The 16,912-nt window shown below is 31.4% G+C and overlaps 1 protein-coding gene across 1 annotated transcript in view; it reads right to left on the bottom strand.

Annotated features, from left to right (window-relative positions):
* Positions 1–769: 769 nt before the first annotated feature.
* The window catches only part of LOC124420908 (putative polypeptide N-acetylgalactosaminyltransferase 9), a 28,267-nt gene continuing 12,124 nt past the window's right edge, over positions 770–16,912 (bottom strand). The window contains exon 2 of the mRNA XM_046955360.1: positions 770–4,442. Coding sequence (XP_046811316.1) covers positions 2,799–3,440 — 642 coding nt within the window. The 5' untranslated portion in view covers positions 3,441–4,442 and the 3' untranslated portion in view covers positions 770–2,798. The remainder of the gene's footprint in view (positions 4,443–16,912) is intronic.

Below are 16,912 nucleotides of genomic sequence, written 5' to 3'. Positions count from 1 at the left end.
TGCAGTCATTGCAGCACGTTAAATTCAGTTTTAGTTGTTGCACAACTAATGTGGATACTAAAAGGGATCTCTTGCTTTACAAGAGATGTTAATGCTGCTGCTGCATTGATATTTAGTTTAGCTGGTACAATAGTCATAAGGACTGACTGCCTGCCTGCATGTCTGTCTGTCTGTCTAGATGTCAGTTAGTAATATTGCCTTCCTATAGAATTGACTATTTTGTTTTACATTTATACTGTGGCTCAGCGTTAGTAGTTGCCAGGACTAGAAGTAAATATTGTTTGTAAAATGCCAGAGTGTGTAAAATGTCTGATGTACATGAAACTCTACATGAAGTAGTTAAAATTGTACTCGTAGTTGGTATTTTGGAATACAACATATTCCTCGTACTCCTCCTATTTACAATTGTCTACAAAGTGAAGCCTGCAACCAGGAGTAGTAGTCGTAGTAGTGGTTGTAGCATTTATGCTGGCGGTTGTAGGTTGTACCGATATCTTGTTTTTTGATTCGTGTTGTTTGTAATTTTCTGCTTATCATGAGTTACAATTATTTTATGCCCCTTTAGTTTCGTTTGCTTTTGCTATAAATTTTCTTAATACATTTTTTGCATTTTATTTTATTTTTTTCTCTTGTTATTTTATCGATTTTCGTTTTTTCTTTCTTATTTCTCTGTATAATGTTCTTTAATACAAAATATTGTATTAAGATAATAAAACAACGCAAATTTTTACAATTTGGTATGCGTATTAAATAAAACACGTCGTTGTTGTTTAAAAAAAAAAAAAAAAACTAAAATTATTCGTGCCGTGTCTTGGGTGTTTTTCTGACTCTTTTTTTGTGGGAAAACTTATTTGCAACCTTGTATCGTATTTATTGATAAGAGTTTGAAAAAACAAACCTAAAATAGATAATAGATTTTTTAAAACTGATTAAAGATGTAGTTTTTTTCCTGTTTATTCTTGAAAACATTGTTTCTTTTGCCGACTAAAGGCAGAGTGACATGAAATAAAAGGGACTAAAAGCGATCGAGTTTTATCGATCTTCAATATTCTGTATAGAAAATCTAGATCTTAAGCCATCATTAATATATTCTCTATAGAATAGCTGGAGTTAATGCAATCGTGAAACATTAGCGATCAGCATTTTCTATATAGAATAGCAGGAGCTTTAGCGATCAGTCTATTCTATAAATAATAGCAGAAGCTTTAGCGATCAATTTATTCTATATAGAATAGCAGAAGCTTTAGCGATCAGTCTATTCTATTTAGAATAGCAGAAGCTTTAGCGATCATTCTAAACTATATAGAATAGCAGGAGCTTCAACGACCAGTCTATTCAATAAAGAATAGCAAGAGCTTTAGCGATCGAGACTATTCTATTTAGAATAACAGGAGTTTTAGCGATCAGTCTATTCTTTAGAGAACAGTAGGAGTTTTAGCGATCAGTCTATTCTATATAGAATAAAAATTACACTAGCGATTAGTGCATTCTCTATAGAATATCTTAAGCTTTAGCGATCAGTTTGTTCTCTATAGAATAGCAGAAGCTTTAGCAATCAGTCTATTCTATATAGATTAGCAGAAGTTTTAACAATCCGTCTATTCTACATAGAAAAGCAGGAGATTTATCGATCAGTCTACTGTATATAGAATAGCAGAAGCTTTAGCGATCAGTCTATTGTATATTGAATAACATTAGCTTTAGCTATCAGTCTATTCTATATAGAATAGCAGAAGCTTTAGAGATCATTTTATTCTTTATAGAACAGCAGGAGCTTTGGCGATCAGTCTATTCTATATAGAACAGCAGGAGCTTTAGCGATCAGTCTATTCTATATAGAACAGCAGGAGCTTTAGCGATCAGTCTATTCTATATAGAATAGCAGGAGCTTTGGCGACCAGTCTATTCTATATAGAATAGCAGGAGCTTTAGCGATCAGTCTATTCTATTTAGAATAGCAGGAGCTTTAGCGATCAGTCTATTCTATATAGAATAGCAGGAGCTTTAGCGATCAGTCTATTCTATATAGAATAGCAGGAGCTTTAGCGATCAGTCTATTCTATATAGAATAGCAGGAGCTTTAGCGATCAGTCTATTCTATATAGAATAGCAGGAGCTTTAGCGATCAGTCTATTCTATATAGAATAGCAGGAGCTTTAGCGATCAGTCTATTCTATATAGAATAGCAGGAGCTTTAGCAATCAGTCTATTCTATATAGAATAGCAGGAGCTTTAGCTATCAGTCTATTCTATATAGAATCATTCTATACTATATAAGCAGCTTTAGCGATCAGTCTATTATTTATAGACAAGCAGGAGCATTAGCGATCAGCCTATTCTATGTAGAATAGCAGGAACTTTAGCGATCACTCTATTATATATATAGAATAGCAGGAGCTTTAGCAACCAGTCTATTCTCTTCAGGGAGCTTTAGCTCCCTATTCTATATTATGTATATAATAGGTGAAACTTTAGCTTCAGTGTATTCTCTGTAGAATAGCTGAAGCTTTAGCGATCTGCCCAATCAGTATCAGCGATCAGTATATTCGATATTAAATAACAGGAGCTTAAATGGTCAGTCTATTCTCTTTAAAATAGCTGAAGCTTTAGCGATCAGTCCATTCTCTTTAGAATAGCTGGAGCTTTAGCGATCAGTATATTCTCTTCAGGGAGCTTTAGCTCCCTATTCTATATTATGTATATAATAGGTGAAACTTTAGCTTCAGTGTATTCTCTGTAGAATAGCTGAAGCATTAGGGATAAGTCTGTTCTCTATTAAAAATCTTGATCTTTAGTGATCAGTATCTTCTGTATATTTTCAAAGTAAAGTAAATATTTATAATAAATCCTTTAACATTTTTAGTTCTAGACTTACCATCATCGACCGCCTGATGTGATTTCTCATTACTGTTGCCTTTTTTGCCGCGATATTTATCGTTGGGATGTACAACAACATTATTCAATATCGACTCATCACCTTCGTTGATGTCAGCATTGTCATCAATATCTCCAGCATCTCCACCATCCCCCGCATTATTCGGTTCATCCGGCTGAGCAATAGGAACATCGGCAGCCACCCCTTCGCCATTAGCATCATTATTATCATCATCATCATCATCGATTTCATTACCACCACCTCCACCATGTTGAGCATTATTGTTGCGTTCTAAGACCACATTATTACCGACACCAAAACCACCGCCTGCCTCAAATACCCCGGCACCATCACGTTCAAAATTATCGATTTGATTGTTAGCATTACCAGATCCACCAGCAGCTAAACTTTTTAGCTGCTGAGACATGGCACTCCATTTATTGCTGGCGGTTTCGCGTCGTGTGTCATCGGTATAGATGAAGAAGGCAACAAAGAACCATATGGCTGTTAAAACAGCAATAATTTTCACTATTGAAGTGGAGCGACGACGCCATATGAAAGCCATCTTGTTAGGAGTTTTTATTTTTCTATATGTTGGAAGTGTGTTGTGGAAAAAGGATTAGAAAAGTTTTTGGTTTTGTAGAGAGAAAAAGTTTGTCTTGTTTAATGAATTTGTTTTTGTTTTTGTTTTTTTTTTTTAGCTGGAACTAATTTGTGACATGTCGTTGTGTGTGTGTTGGTAGGACTTTTAATTGCAGTTGGCAGCTTTTATTGTTTTGTAAGGTTTTTTTTTTTCTTATCAACTTAAACCGGAAGCAGGATATGTTAGGGTGTGTTTAAGTAGCAGTATGAGTGTGTAATGTTTTCCTTTTTAGTTTAAATTTTATTTAACACAATAATAATTTGTTTTGTTTTTTTTTTCTCTTAAAGCTTTAAAAGCAATTCCATTGTTATTGTTGTATTTATGTTTTGTTATTACACAATGTATTAAACTGTTTCCTTTTTCCGTTGACTCTCGTTCTCTATCACTCTCTCTTTTCCGTTTATCTTGTTTATTTCTAAATTGCGATATGTATAGAAGTGTTTGTGTTTCCTTTTCTCTCTTATTTTTTGTAATTTACTGTTGTTTTTGTGCTTTTATGCCTTTGGCTTGATTATGTGTCCTTTTTTTAAATGTCTTGTTATTGTTGTCCCTTCTTTTTATGACTTCTTTATTACAGCTTCTCTATTGCTGCTGTTTGCAGTATTTTAAGTTAATTTTTTTCCTTTTTTTGTTAGGGACTTTCTACCTCGTCATTTGTAGTTGTTGTTTTTGTTATTATTGCTATTCTTGTTGTAATTTTGTGTCCGTATATGTGATGCCTTGACATTTGTTGGCTTTTTTGTTATTTTACAGTTTCTACTGGTTCCTCCTCTCTCCCTCTCTCTCTTCTTCACTCTGAAACGTATTTTTAATTGTTTTTTGCTTTTAATTGTTTTGGGCCATTTACTTAAATACTCTCGAGTACTTTTTATGTAAAAGAGCTTTAAGTATCAACCCGCGTTTCCATAGACTTGTTGAATCATTCTGTAAATAAATTAGAAAAGGACAAACAATAGAAAAATTAATATGAATGACTGGTATAAGAGTTTTAATTTATATTCAAATTAAAAAGGAATAAAAGGACTCAAATGGACAGTGTGAGCAACACTTTTCTGTTTAGATTATTTGTAGCTTTAGTGATAGAAACAGTTCCCTTGAAAGCTTCAGCGTTCAAGTTCATTCTCTTAATATATATCTCAGCTTTAGTGATTCTATTATATATAGAATAGCAGGAGCTTTAACGATCAGTCTATTCTATATAGAATAGCAGGAGCTTTAGCGATCAGTCAATTCTATATAGAATAGCAGGAGCTTTAGCGATCAGTCAATTCTATATAGAATTGCAGGAGCTTTAGCGATCAGTCTATTCTATATAGAATAGCAGAAGCTTTAGCGATCAGTCTATTCTATATAGAATACCAGGAGTTTTAGCGATCAGTCTATTCTATATAGAATAGCAGGAGTTTTAGCGATCAGTCTATTCTATATAAAATAGCAGGAGCTTTAGCGATCAGTCTATTCTATATAGAATAGCAGGAGCTTTAGCGTTCAGTCTATTCTATATAGAATAGCAGGAGCTTTAGCGTTCAGTCTATTCTATATAGAATATCAGGAGCTTTAGCGATCAGTCTATTCTATATAGAATAGCAGGAGCTTTAGCGATTAGTTTGTTCTATATAGAATTGCGGAAGCTTAAACAAGTTTCAAAAAAATAAAATTATAAATAAACACTTCTAAAAGTGTTATAAACGTCTGTTTTAAATACCGTCATTAAAATAAGCCTAAAGCTAACACAAACTTAATTAACGACAAACAATGAAAGAAAACAACAACACAAAAAATAATTGTCAATCAATTAAAGCCAAACTACGCGAACGACTCTAAACAACTTGTCATTTTCCACTCAAATGCAAAATGCATTAAAGTTACAAGACTCATTTAGAAAAAAAGATAAAGAAGTTTTTAAAAGAGTCATTAACAACAAAACAGACAGTTTGAAAATGTTAATTTCACAGGGATTTGTTTAGGATTAGAGATAAATTGTATTTGTCTTTTATAGCAATCCCTGCATAAAAGTTTTGAAGCGCGAATGTGTCTTCTTTTTCATTTCTTACCAAAATACCGGACCTTTTGATTTGTTAAAACATTTGATTGTTGTATTTAATTGAAGTTGTTTATTTAAAGATGTTGTGCTTACAAGAAAATTTACTGCCATGATTAAGTAGAGTTTTTTTATAGCTTTCGGTTGCATTATCAATCTTAGCTCGTAAGCAGAGGTTGCAGAGAATTTAATCATTAAGTGGTTTTATCATAATAATTTCATTAGTCTAAAGTCACTGGTTTAGTCTATAAGCTAGTCTATAGTCTACTCTACATTCTAGTCTATAGTCTAGTCTAATGTCTAGTTTATAGTCTAGTCTAAAGTCTAGTCTATAGTCTATTCTATAGTCTAGTATATAGTCTGGTCTATAGTCTAGTCTATAGTCTAGTCTATAGTCTAGTCTATAGTCTAGTCTATAGTCTAGTCTATAGTCTAGTCTATAGTCTAGTCTATAGTCTAGTCTATAGTCTAGTCTATAGTCTAGTCTATAGTCTAGTCTATAGTCTAGTCTATAGTCTAGTCTAAAGTCTAGTCTATAGTCTAGTCTATAGTCTAGTCTATAGTCTAGTATATAGTCTAGTACATAGTCTAGGCTATAGTCTAGTCAATAGTATAGGCTATAGTCTAGTCTGATCTATGGTCTATGATCTAGCGTATAGTCTAGTCTATAGTCTGATCTTTAGTCTGGTCTTTGGTCTAGTCTATTATTTACTCTAGTCTAAATACTACCTTTTAGTCTAGCCTATATTCCAGTATACTTAAGTCTAATCTAGTCTCATCCATAGTCTACTTTATGTTCTAGCCTATAGTCTTTACTATAGTCTCTAAGTTTTACTTCAAGAGTTGATTCCTTTAAATTAGTCCTATATACTTTTCTATTTAATGTTTCTAAACGTTTGCAACTGTGTGTGAGTTAACAAATGTCCATTACAAATGACAGCGATTAGTAAATTGTAATTTAGCAAATAAATTTTCTACAATAAATACTTGTTTGTTGTTTTTATTTTTGCAAAGGCCTTCCTAGATTTTTATTATTGGAGGGTTTTTACTTAAACAGATAAAATGGAAAACGGAAAAACCTAAACAGTGCCGTGAAACACTCGAATATTATGTGGAGTTAATTTCAGTTTAATAAAGGAAAATTTTATCATTAGTATTAATATTGAAATGTTAATTATTCTTTTGTATTTTTTTGTTTAATCCAAGATTTTCTACGAGTGTATATGTGTATAGCTAAGGCAACACTCTTTATTAAGGCAGCTACTGTTTTTTTCATCTTTAATTTTTTTTTTTTTGTAAAAAAAATCATATAAAAAAACCCCTTCTTAATTCTTCAAACCAAAGAAAAAAATGAACATGACCATCTTCAACATCAGACTCAACCGCATAACATCTAACTAGAAATGTAAGTTTTTCTGCTGTTAAGTTGAATCATGAAATTAGTGGGTTTTATAGGTACCCATGTACAATACATTCTCATATTTACATAGGCACACACATTTACTCAAACAGATACTTACATATACATACAACATTTAATATCTAAATACAAATTAAATATGCAGATACATAAGTATGTATGTATGTGTGTTTGTATGTTGAAATATATGCAGATACATAGATAGAAATAGAAATGCTGGAAATAATGAATTAATGGTCAACAAACTTAATTGCAGTCAAGTGCAAATCAACCAGTAATCAACGAACCATACAATCACCGTCATTACTATTTAATACTTGTACTAAAATACGACTAAAGCTTTAGGTTTTTTTTTGCTGTTTTTAATTTGAAATGCACAAAACAAAAAAGAATTACAATAAATCAAATCAAAAAAAGTACACAAAGAATTATCAGTCAGTAGAGAAGTTTAGTATATGGTTAATTAACCCTTTATAGTCTTATTTCAGAACAATGTGATTATTATAGTCAAGACCCTACTTCAGATTATGGTACTAATTCAGATTATAGTTCAAACTATTGAGAAGACTTTAGTCCGGACTGTTGACAAAACTTCTTCCAGATTATGTATAGTCCAGACAGAAAAAGAAGCAGTATTCCAGATTACAGGAGAGACTCATTAGTCTCTCTATGTAGGCGCAACTTCAGATGAGACAAGAATATAGTCCAGACAATAGACAAGACTCTTGTCCCAACAATAGACAGACCATTGTCCAAACTATAGACAAGACTATAGGCAAAAGACAGTAGTCCAAACTATAGACAAGACTTTATCCAAGACTACAAACGAGACTATAGTACAGACCAGTGTCAAAACTATAACCCATACAATTGACTACAGCCCAGACCTCAGTCCAGACTATGGATAAGACAACAGACTATACCAATCCAGACTCTAGAAAAGACTATAGTCCAGACTATAAAAGACTTTAAATTAATCTATAGTTCAGACCATAGTCGACACAAAACTCCAGACTATAGAAAATACTCTTGACCAGACTATAGTTCAGCCTATAGACAAGAATATAGTCCAGGCTATAGTCAAGACTATAATATAGAATTAAGACGAGACTATAGTCTAAACTATAGACCACTCTATAGACGAGACTATAGAGAAGACTATAAACGACACTATATTCCAGACTACAGACGAGACTATAGTACAGACTAAAGCCGAAACTATAATATAGACTATAAACGCGAAAAGATTCTCGACAATGGACCAGGCTATGAAAAGAGGATACCATTGTCCAGAATTTAACCCACAATGTAGTCCAGACTATAGCCCATACTATATAATAGACCGCAGTCCACACTATAGTCCAGACTATAGTCCAGACTATAGTCCAGACTATAGTCCAGACTATAGTCCAGACTATAGTCTAGACTATAGTCCAGACTATAGTCCAGACTATAGTCCAGACTATAGTCCGGACTATAGGCCAAACTATAGGCCAAACTATAATCTAGACTATAGTCAAGGCTAAAGTCCAGACTGAAGTCAAGACTATAGCGCAGACTATAGTTCAGATAATAGTCCAGACTATAGCTCAGACTATATCACTTACTAAAGTTCACACTATAGTTCAGATTGTAGTCCAGATTATAGTCCAGACTACTGCCAGAATATAGAACAGATTAAAGTCCAGACTATAGCGCAGACTGTAGTACAGATAATAGTTCAGACTGTAATTCAGGCTGTAGTCCAGACTATAATTTAGGCTGTAGTCCAGACTATAACTCAGACACACTTAAGTCCAGATTATAGTCCAGACTACTGCCCAGAATATAGTAAAGACTATAGTCTAGGCTATGTACAGACTATAGTAGAGATTATAGCCCAGACTATAGTACAAATTTTAGCCCAGATCATAGCCCAGACTGTGACCCTCACAATAGTCCAGGCTACAGTCCAGACCATAGGACAGATTATAATCCATGTTAAAGAATAATCCAGACTAATGTCCAGACTATAGCGCGGACCATAGTCCAGACTATAGCCCAGACTATAGTCCAGACTACAGTCCAGACTATAGTCCAGATTATAGCCCAGACTGTAGTCCAAACTATAGAACAGATTATCGCCCAGACTATAGTTCAGACTATAGCTCAGACTATAGTCCTGACTATAGTCCAGACTATAGTAAAGATTATAGCCTAGTCGATAGCCCAGACCATACCCCCACTATGTCTATAGCCTACACCATAGCGTGCTATAGTCTACACTATAGCACGCACTATAACATAGTCAGTCCAGACTATTTTCGATATTATAAACCACACTATACTCCACTCAGTAGTCCACCTTTTTCACTTAATGGGTTAAAATCTCTTTGTTTTTTTTAACATTTGTTTGTCTTATAGAAATGTCACAAATCCCAGGTTTTATATTCTATTCTGATTTCTGTTTTTTTTTTTCTTCTTTCGAACATTTCTAAATATTTCTTATTAAATGCTAGTTTTCTTAAAAGACTCTGTTTTTGCATTCAATGCAAAAGAATAAATAACAAAAAGGAGAAAAAAAGAATATTGTATCTCATAGAACGTGTATATGTGATATGTATGTTTGTGACATTTGAGTAGTGATTAATGAAATGGTGGGGTGGTTAAGTAACATGAAGTATGTAGAATGTGCTTGAGAGCATGTTGTTCAAGCTATTCCGATAACATTCTATTTGAAAAGTAACAATATCTGTTGTATATGCTATAGTTTTAGCTTTTGTTTTTGCTATTTGTACTTCAGTTTTTTCTTTGAGTTGGGTTGGGTTAGGTTCGTTAAAATGTTAGTTTTTCTCATTTTGTAATCTAAGAACATGTTCAAGTGTATAACCACGTTTACGGCTGTGCAATCTTTAAGTACGACTAAGATGAGTTTTTTTTCTTTTGTTTTTGGTTTTAGGTTGCATTTACTGCTTTCGTATGTGAAGTGCATAGTTCTACAGCAAATACACGCAATTCTTACATTTTTAGATATATTCTAGTTTCCTTTTATCTCCAAAGATTGTTTTTTTTTTTCTTTTATTGTTGTTGCAGTTGCTTTCTTGTTTAAAAATTTAGCATGATTTTAGTTGTTATTGTTGCTCGGCATTATTACAACCAGTTAAAAAGAACACGTTTGTATTTCGACTCATATAGTTAACAACGTTAACTGAAGTGAATGTCTTTTAAGAGTGTGTAACCATGGTTTTAATCTAATGTTAAACCTGCACACAAAAACACACATATCCAAGATACTTACATACCTACATAAGTATTTTGATATGCGTTACGTTACAGTGCATTGCATTTGTATAGAGTCAAGGTTTCAGATTATGAGGATTAAGTTTAAATGACTAGAAATTATTGTTATGTCTCTTGTTTGAAAACCACATCATAAGAAGATGGAGCAAAATAGTGCTAGGAAATTGCTAAGTTTTATGTAAAGGTTAATTGAATCATTAAATTTTAAAGTAGCAAAAATGGTAATTGAATTATAAAAGAAACTTAGAAATATTTTTTAGTTGTTTATTTAGAATAATAGATTTTATTATTAATACTATATAACATAATGTATATCTTTTGCTGTAGATATTTTAAAAGTTTGATAGTGTACTAAAAAATATCTCATTTGGCAAACAGCTCATAAAAAAGCTGTGAAAAGTGTATCAAGGATTTTGTGTGTGGTGTTATTTGGGTATTTAAAGATAATAAAAACCAGTTAGAACTTTAAATTAACTTAACAAACAAATTAAAATACATTTTATACGAAATCCGCAGAACAGATAGTAATTCATGGAATACTTAAGACAGAAAACCAATACATAGTGCAGACTATTGAATAGAGATACGCCTGCAGATCACTAAAGAACGAAAGAACTAAGTAACTAATTAAGAAACTAACTAACAAACTAACAAACTAACTAACTAAATAACAAACTAGCAAACTAACTAAGTAACTAACTAACTAACTAACTAACTAACTAACTAACTAACTAACTAACTAACTAACTAATAACTACTTAAGACAGAAAACCAATACGTAGTGCAGATCACTAAAGAACGAAAGAACTAAGTAACTAATTAACAAACAAACGAACAAACTAACTAACTAACTAACTAACTAACTAACTAACTAACTAACTAACTAACTAACTACCTAACTAACTAACTAACTAACTAACTAACTAACTAACTAACTAACTAACTAACTAACTAACTAACTAACTAACTATTTATCTATAAATATCTATCTATCTATCTATCTATCTATCTATCTATCTATCTATCTATCTATCTATCTATCTATCTATCTATCTATCTATCTATCTATCTATCTATCTATCTATCTATCTATCTATCTATCTATCTATCTATCTATCTATCTATCTATCTATCTATCTATCTATCTATCTATCTATCTATCTATCTATCTATCTATCTATCTATCTATCTATCTATCTATCTATCTATCTATCTATCTAGTAAATAGTGTTCTAGTCCCACCTGAGACACTGGTTAGGGAGCGCACAACAGGCCCGATGGAGCCCTAGGTGTATTTCTTTGGATTTGATGTATATACATCCTGCTTTCAAACTAACTAACTACTTTCTTCTTAAAGTAAGGAATAATACTGAGTTTTCTCTTATGCATTTTTTAATAAACATTTTTCAATATAATAATGAAGACTCCTGCATGGCAATAAAAATTTGTAGTAAAAAAGAAACCAAGTTGCAAATTGCTGCAGGTCATTACTTTATGCTTATAAACATCATCACATTTTTATTTTTCGCCAATAACTTTAATGCAATTTGTGCTTTCAACAGTTCGTCGAACAAAAACAGAACATTAAACCCAACCGAAATATGGTATATTTTATTAGGAGAAGAAAAAAAAATGAGTTAAATTTTTTGTTAAGCAAAAAAGTGGGCATCTGGAAAAAACTAATAAAACGTTTTATTTCAAAGACTTCCATTTTAATATTACTTATATTTGGTTTACATTGAAACATAATATAATTTTGTGAATATAAGTTTTCATAATTATTTACTTTCTTTTTTGTAAACCCTAACAACTCCTTTCCTGAAGTTTTCGACTGTGCATGCAAAGTAAATGCAAACATCAGTTTTACTTATAACCAAACTAGAGCTGGAGTAATGCTATGTCTCTATAGGAAGAATCAATAAATAGAATCCCAATTGGAAAACATCTTTACTAGAAATTCTGTATCTTTAGCAAACTTGAGAGAGAGGATTGTGGACCAAACTATGGACAATACTGGAGAGCAGCTATAATACAGCCTATAGCTGAAACTATAGTCAAACCAAAGACTGTAGAACACTGTTTTGAACAGATCAAACTTTACACCAGATTATCGTATAAACCATAGACCTCATTATAGTTCAAAACTGACTCCAGTCTATTATCAAGATTATATATTAGATTACGTTTAAGTCAAACTTCCGCTAAACGATAAGGACTTAATGGTGTTGCCATTTAGGGTTAAAAATTCTTTCTTCCCAACTGGGTTTAAACCTAAAACTCCTCTGCTGTCTGGGGTTTAAAATAGCTATACGATTAAAGGATAGTTTTTATTTTCTACAAGTAAACTTTTCAAAAGTTTAGATATACATACATATGTATGAACTTTTAATAGAATATATCTTAACAGTATGGTGCAAACACAAAGTGACAAAAGTACTCATATTGAAAAACCTTGAATCCACTTATGGTAAAGAAACTTATATAGAAGCATGTTGCGTATTCGGTTCCTTACTTTGGCTGACGAAGAAAGATTAAAGTTTATCATTCTTACAATTTACTGTAATATGAATTACTTTTCTTATGCTCAATACTGTAAGAATGTTTATACTAAACTTCTATGTAGTTAAACATTTTCGCTTAAAGTTATTAAAATATTTTCCTTAGTTTGCAAAAAGTTTAAAATTGAATTTTTAGCGCCTCCGTGAAAAGTTGATTAAAAATTTCAAAAAAAGATTTTAAACTTTACAAAAAAATTTAATTAATAAATAATAATATAACTTAATCTATTTATTTCACTCAATCAATATTTATTTTATTTCTTTGCTTTGATTAACTACTTCATGCCCTATTTATTTATCTATTTAATTGCTTTTTCAGTTTAGGTTCTTTATTATTCTCCACTATTGGTCTGTAGAATGTCATCAATACAATTGATTTTATATGATTTACAAATTGTTATAAAAATATTTGTTAAGCGCTAGATTTTTCACCTAAGTTATAATTATGTAAATATTTGTTATCATAAATATTTATGTATTTGATTTTTTTTTTTGGTTAAAATAAGTAAATTGATTTCTAAACCGTAGCAATCATAATTGAAATGACAATTAAGTGAAAAAGCTAAATTTCGATGACCTGCACAACTTTTGCGAACCGCAAACTAGACTAGAGACAAGACTATATATATATAAAGACTAGTCTATCGTCTGGACTATAGATTAGTCAATCGTTTGAACTATAGATTGGTCTATAGTCTGTACTGTAGATTAGTCTTTAGTCTAGACTATAGAATAGTCTACAGTGTGGGCTATAGACTAGTCTTTAATATGGATTTTAAATCAGTTCATAGTCTGGATTATAGATCAGTCCATAGTCTGGACTAGAGATTAGTCCATAGTCTGCAATAGTCTATAATCTGGATTAAAGAATAGTCTATAGTATGGACTATTAGTCTATAGTATGGACTATTAGCCGATAGTCGGATCTATGTCTATTATCTGGAGTATTAGTCAATGGTCAGGCCTATTGATTAGTCTGGAGTATTATTCTATAGTCCGGATTTAGATTAGTTTATAGTCTGCACTATAGGTAAGTCTATAGTCTGGAGTAAAGATTAGTCTAAAGTCTGGAATATGGATAAGGCTTTAGTCTGGATTATAGATAAGTCTATAGGATGGACTATTAGTCTATAGTCTGGACTATTAGTCTATAGTCTGAATTATAGATTATTCTATAGTGAGGACTATAGATTAGACTATATTCTGGACTATAGATTAGTCTATAGTCTCCACTTTAGATTAGTCTATACTCTATATAGTCTGGACTAAAGATTACTTTATGGTCTGGACTAAAGATTACTTTATGGTCTGGACTATAGATTAGTCTAAAGTATGGACTATAGATTAATCTGTAGTCTTGACTATAGATAAGTCTATAGTCTTAAACAAAGATTAGTCATGACTATAGATTAGACTACAGTCTGGACTATAGATTAGTTTATAGTCTGAACTATAGATTAGTTTATAGTCTGGACTATAGATTAGTCTACGGTTTGGGCTATAGATTAGTCTATAGTCTGGAATATACATAAGTCTATAGTCTGGACTATAGATTAGTCTATAGTATGGACTATAGATTAGTCTACAGTATGGACTATAGATTAGTCTACAGTATGGACTATAGATTAGTCTATAGTTTGACTATAGATTAGTCTATAGTTTGGACTATAGATTAGTCTATAGTCTGGACTATAAATTAGTCTATAGTCTGGATCTATGGTCTGAACTATATATTAGTCTATAGTCTGGACTATAGATTAGTCTATACTCTGGAGTATATATTAGCCCATAGTCTGGATTTTGATTAGTCTATAGTCGGGACTGTAGATAAGACTATAGTTTGGACTACAGATTAGTCTCTAGTCTGGACTACACATTAATCCGTAGTCTGAACTGTAGATTAGTCTATAGTCTGGACTATGGTTTAGTCTATAATCCGGACCCTATATTAGTCTATATTCTGGATAACAGATTAGTCTATAGTCTGGACTATAGATTAGTCTATAGTCTGGACTATAGATTAGTCTATAGTATGGACTATAGATTAGTCTATAGTATAGACTATAGATTAGTTTATAGTATGGACTATAGATTAGTCTACAGTATGGACTATAGATTAGTCTATAGTCTCGACTATAGATTAGTCTATAGTATGGACTATAAATTAGTCTATAGTCTGGATCTAAGGTCTGAACTACAGATCAGTTTATAGATTAGTCTATAGTCTGGACTGTAGATAAGACTATAGTCTGGACTGTAGATAAGACTATAGTCTGGACTGTAGATTAGACTATAGTCTGGGCTGTAGATTAGACTTTAGTCTGGTTTTTAGATTAATCTATAGTCTGGACTAAAAATTCGGGAATAGTCTGAACTATAGATTAGTCTAAAGTGTGGACTACATATTGTCCATGTTTTGGACTATAGAAATTTCTATTTTTATAAGTTTGCTTAAGGAGCCACCCTAATCAAAATACTTCACTTTTATTATCAAATATGTATTTTAGGTTATTAATTGCAATATTCAGAAATAGTTGCTGTTTAACTCGAAATCCATTATATACATATAGTATAGAGTAGAATAGAAGAACTGATATTAATTGTTTCACTGACAACAAAAGCAAAAAAAAAAAAACGATAAAAAGCTAATATGTATTATACTGATAAGATAATAAAGTTATCAATAAATTAAATATTAGCTAGACTACAGAAAAACTTAAAAAAAGTTAAAAAAATGAGATAAATAAGTAAAAACTAATTTAAAATTTAGGTTAAAAAAATTATTAAGAAATTTAATAAAAGAAAGCCCAAAGTAATAAAAATAAAAACAATAGAAAAAGAAATCATGTCATTGATAAGGGAGTGCTAAACAGCAAATTTCCTTAATAAAAATCCACAAAAAAATTGGAAATTTATTAAGGAAAAAAGAAAGAGAAAAACTAATATCAATAAAACAGGTTTTATTGTTAAAAATCAGTTTATTTGCCGTTAACTCACTTGCTTTCATAAAAATAAAAAAAATTTGCCAAAAAAGGGTGCGTTATATGTCGTCCTTAAAGTCCGTTGTTTATCCTTATTACCTTAAACACAAGGCATTTTTGTTTTTGAAGGTTGGGACTTTGCAAAACGTAAAAAACCTTGGAACGAGAAAGATTCAACAAAATGAATAGAAAAATCAATATAACCCACAATAATCATACCCACACCCATACACATACAATGTTTCTTCTGTGTTTTATTTCTTTTTCTAATGAAAATTTCATTTTGTTTTAGCTTTTCATATACAAAACACACAGTTCAAATACTTTTTAACCTTGAATAAATGTCCTGGCAAGGATGTCTCAGCATTTGTTGTTTTTGTTGTTGTTTTTTCCAAAGGTTTTCTACATACTGCCTTGTATGAACGAACAATTTCAATGTGAAATGATAAAAAAAATATAAAAACTTTTTAAACAAAAAAAAAAAAAAAAAAAAAAAAAATTCTATGTAGTCGAAACAAATTATTATGTTGCTGCTAAAAACTCAACTGAAACTTAGTGAACGATGAAAAAAATCAATAAATGATTTGCATAAACATTTTTCCCCGTTTTTTTAAAGTATGAGCATGATAAAAGTGAATATGAACATATGTTTAACAGTATCAAAACATATAAGAAAAATGTTTTTCAATATTATATAATTTCTTAATATTATATAATTTCTATAGTCAAGACTAAAGACTGATCTATAGTCAAGACTGTAGACTGATGTATAGCCAAGACTAAAGACTAATCTATAGCCAAGACTATACAGTGATCTGTAGTCAAGATTATAGACTGATCTATAGTCAAGACTATAGGCCGATCTATATTCAAGACTAGAGACTGATATATAGCCAAGACTGTAGACTGAACTATAGTCAAGGCTATAGACTGAACTATAGTCAAAACTATAGACTGAACTATAGTCAAGACCATAGACTGGTCTATAGTCAAGACTATGGACTGGTCTATAGTCAAGACTATAGACTGGTCTATAGTAAAGACTATAGACTGGTCTATAGTAAAGACTATAGACTGGACTATAGTAAAGACTGTAGACTGGTCTATAGTAAAGA

The sequence above is a fragment of the Lucilia cuprina genome, chromosome 6, assembly GCF_022045245.1.
Source record: "Lucilia cuprina isolate Lc7/37 chromosome 6, ASM2204524v1, whole genome shotgun sequence".
Classification (NCBI taxonomy): domain Eukaryota; kingdom Metazoa; phylum Arthropoda; class Insecta; order Diptera; family Calliphoridae; genus Lucilia; species Lucilia cuprina.
The sequence above is the reverse complement of the archived record's forward strand: the minus strand, read 5'-3'. Positions and strand labels throughout refer to the sequence as shown.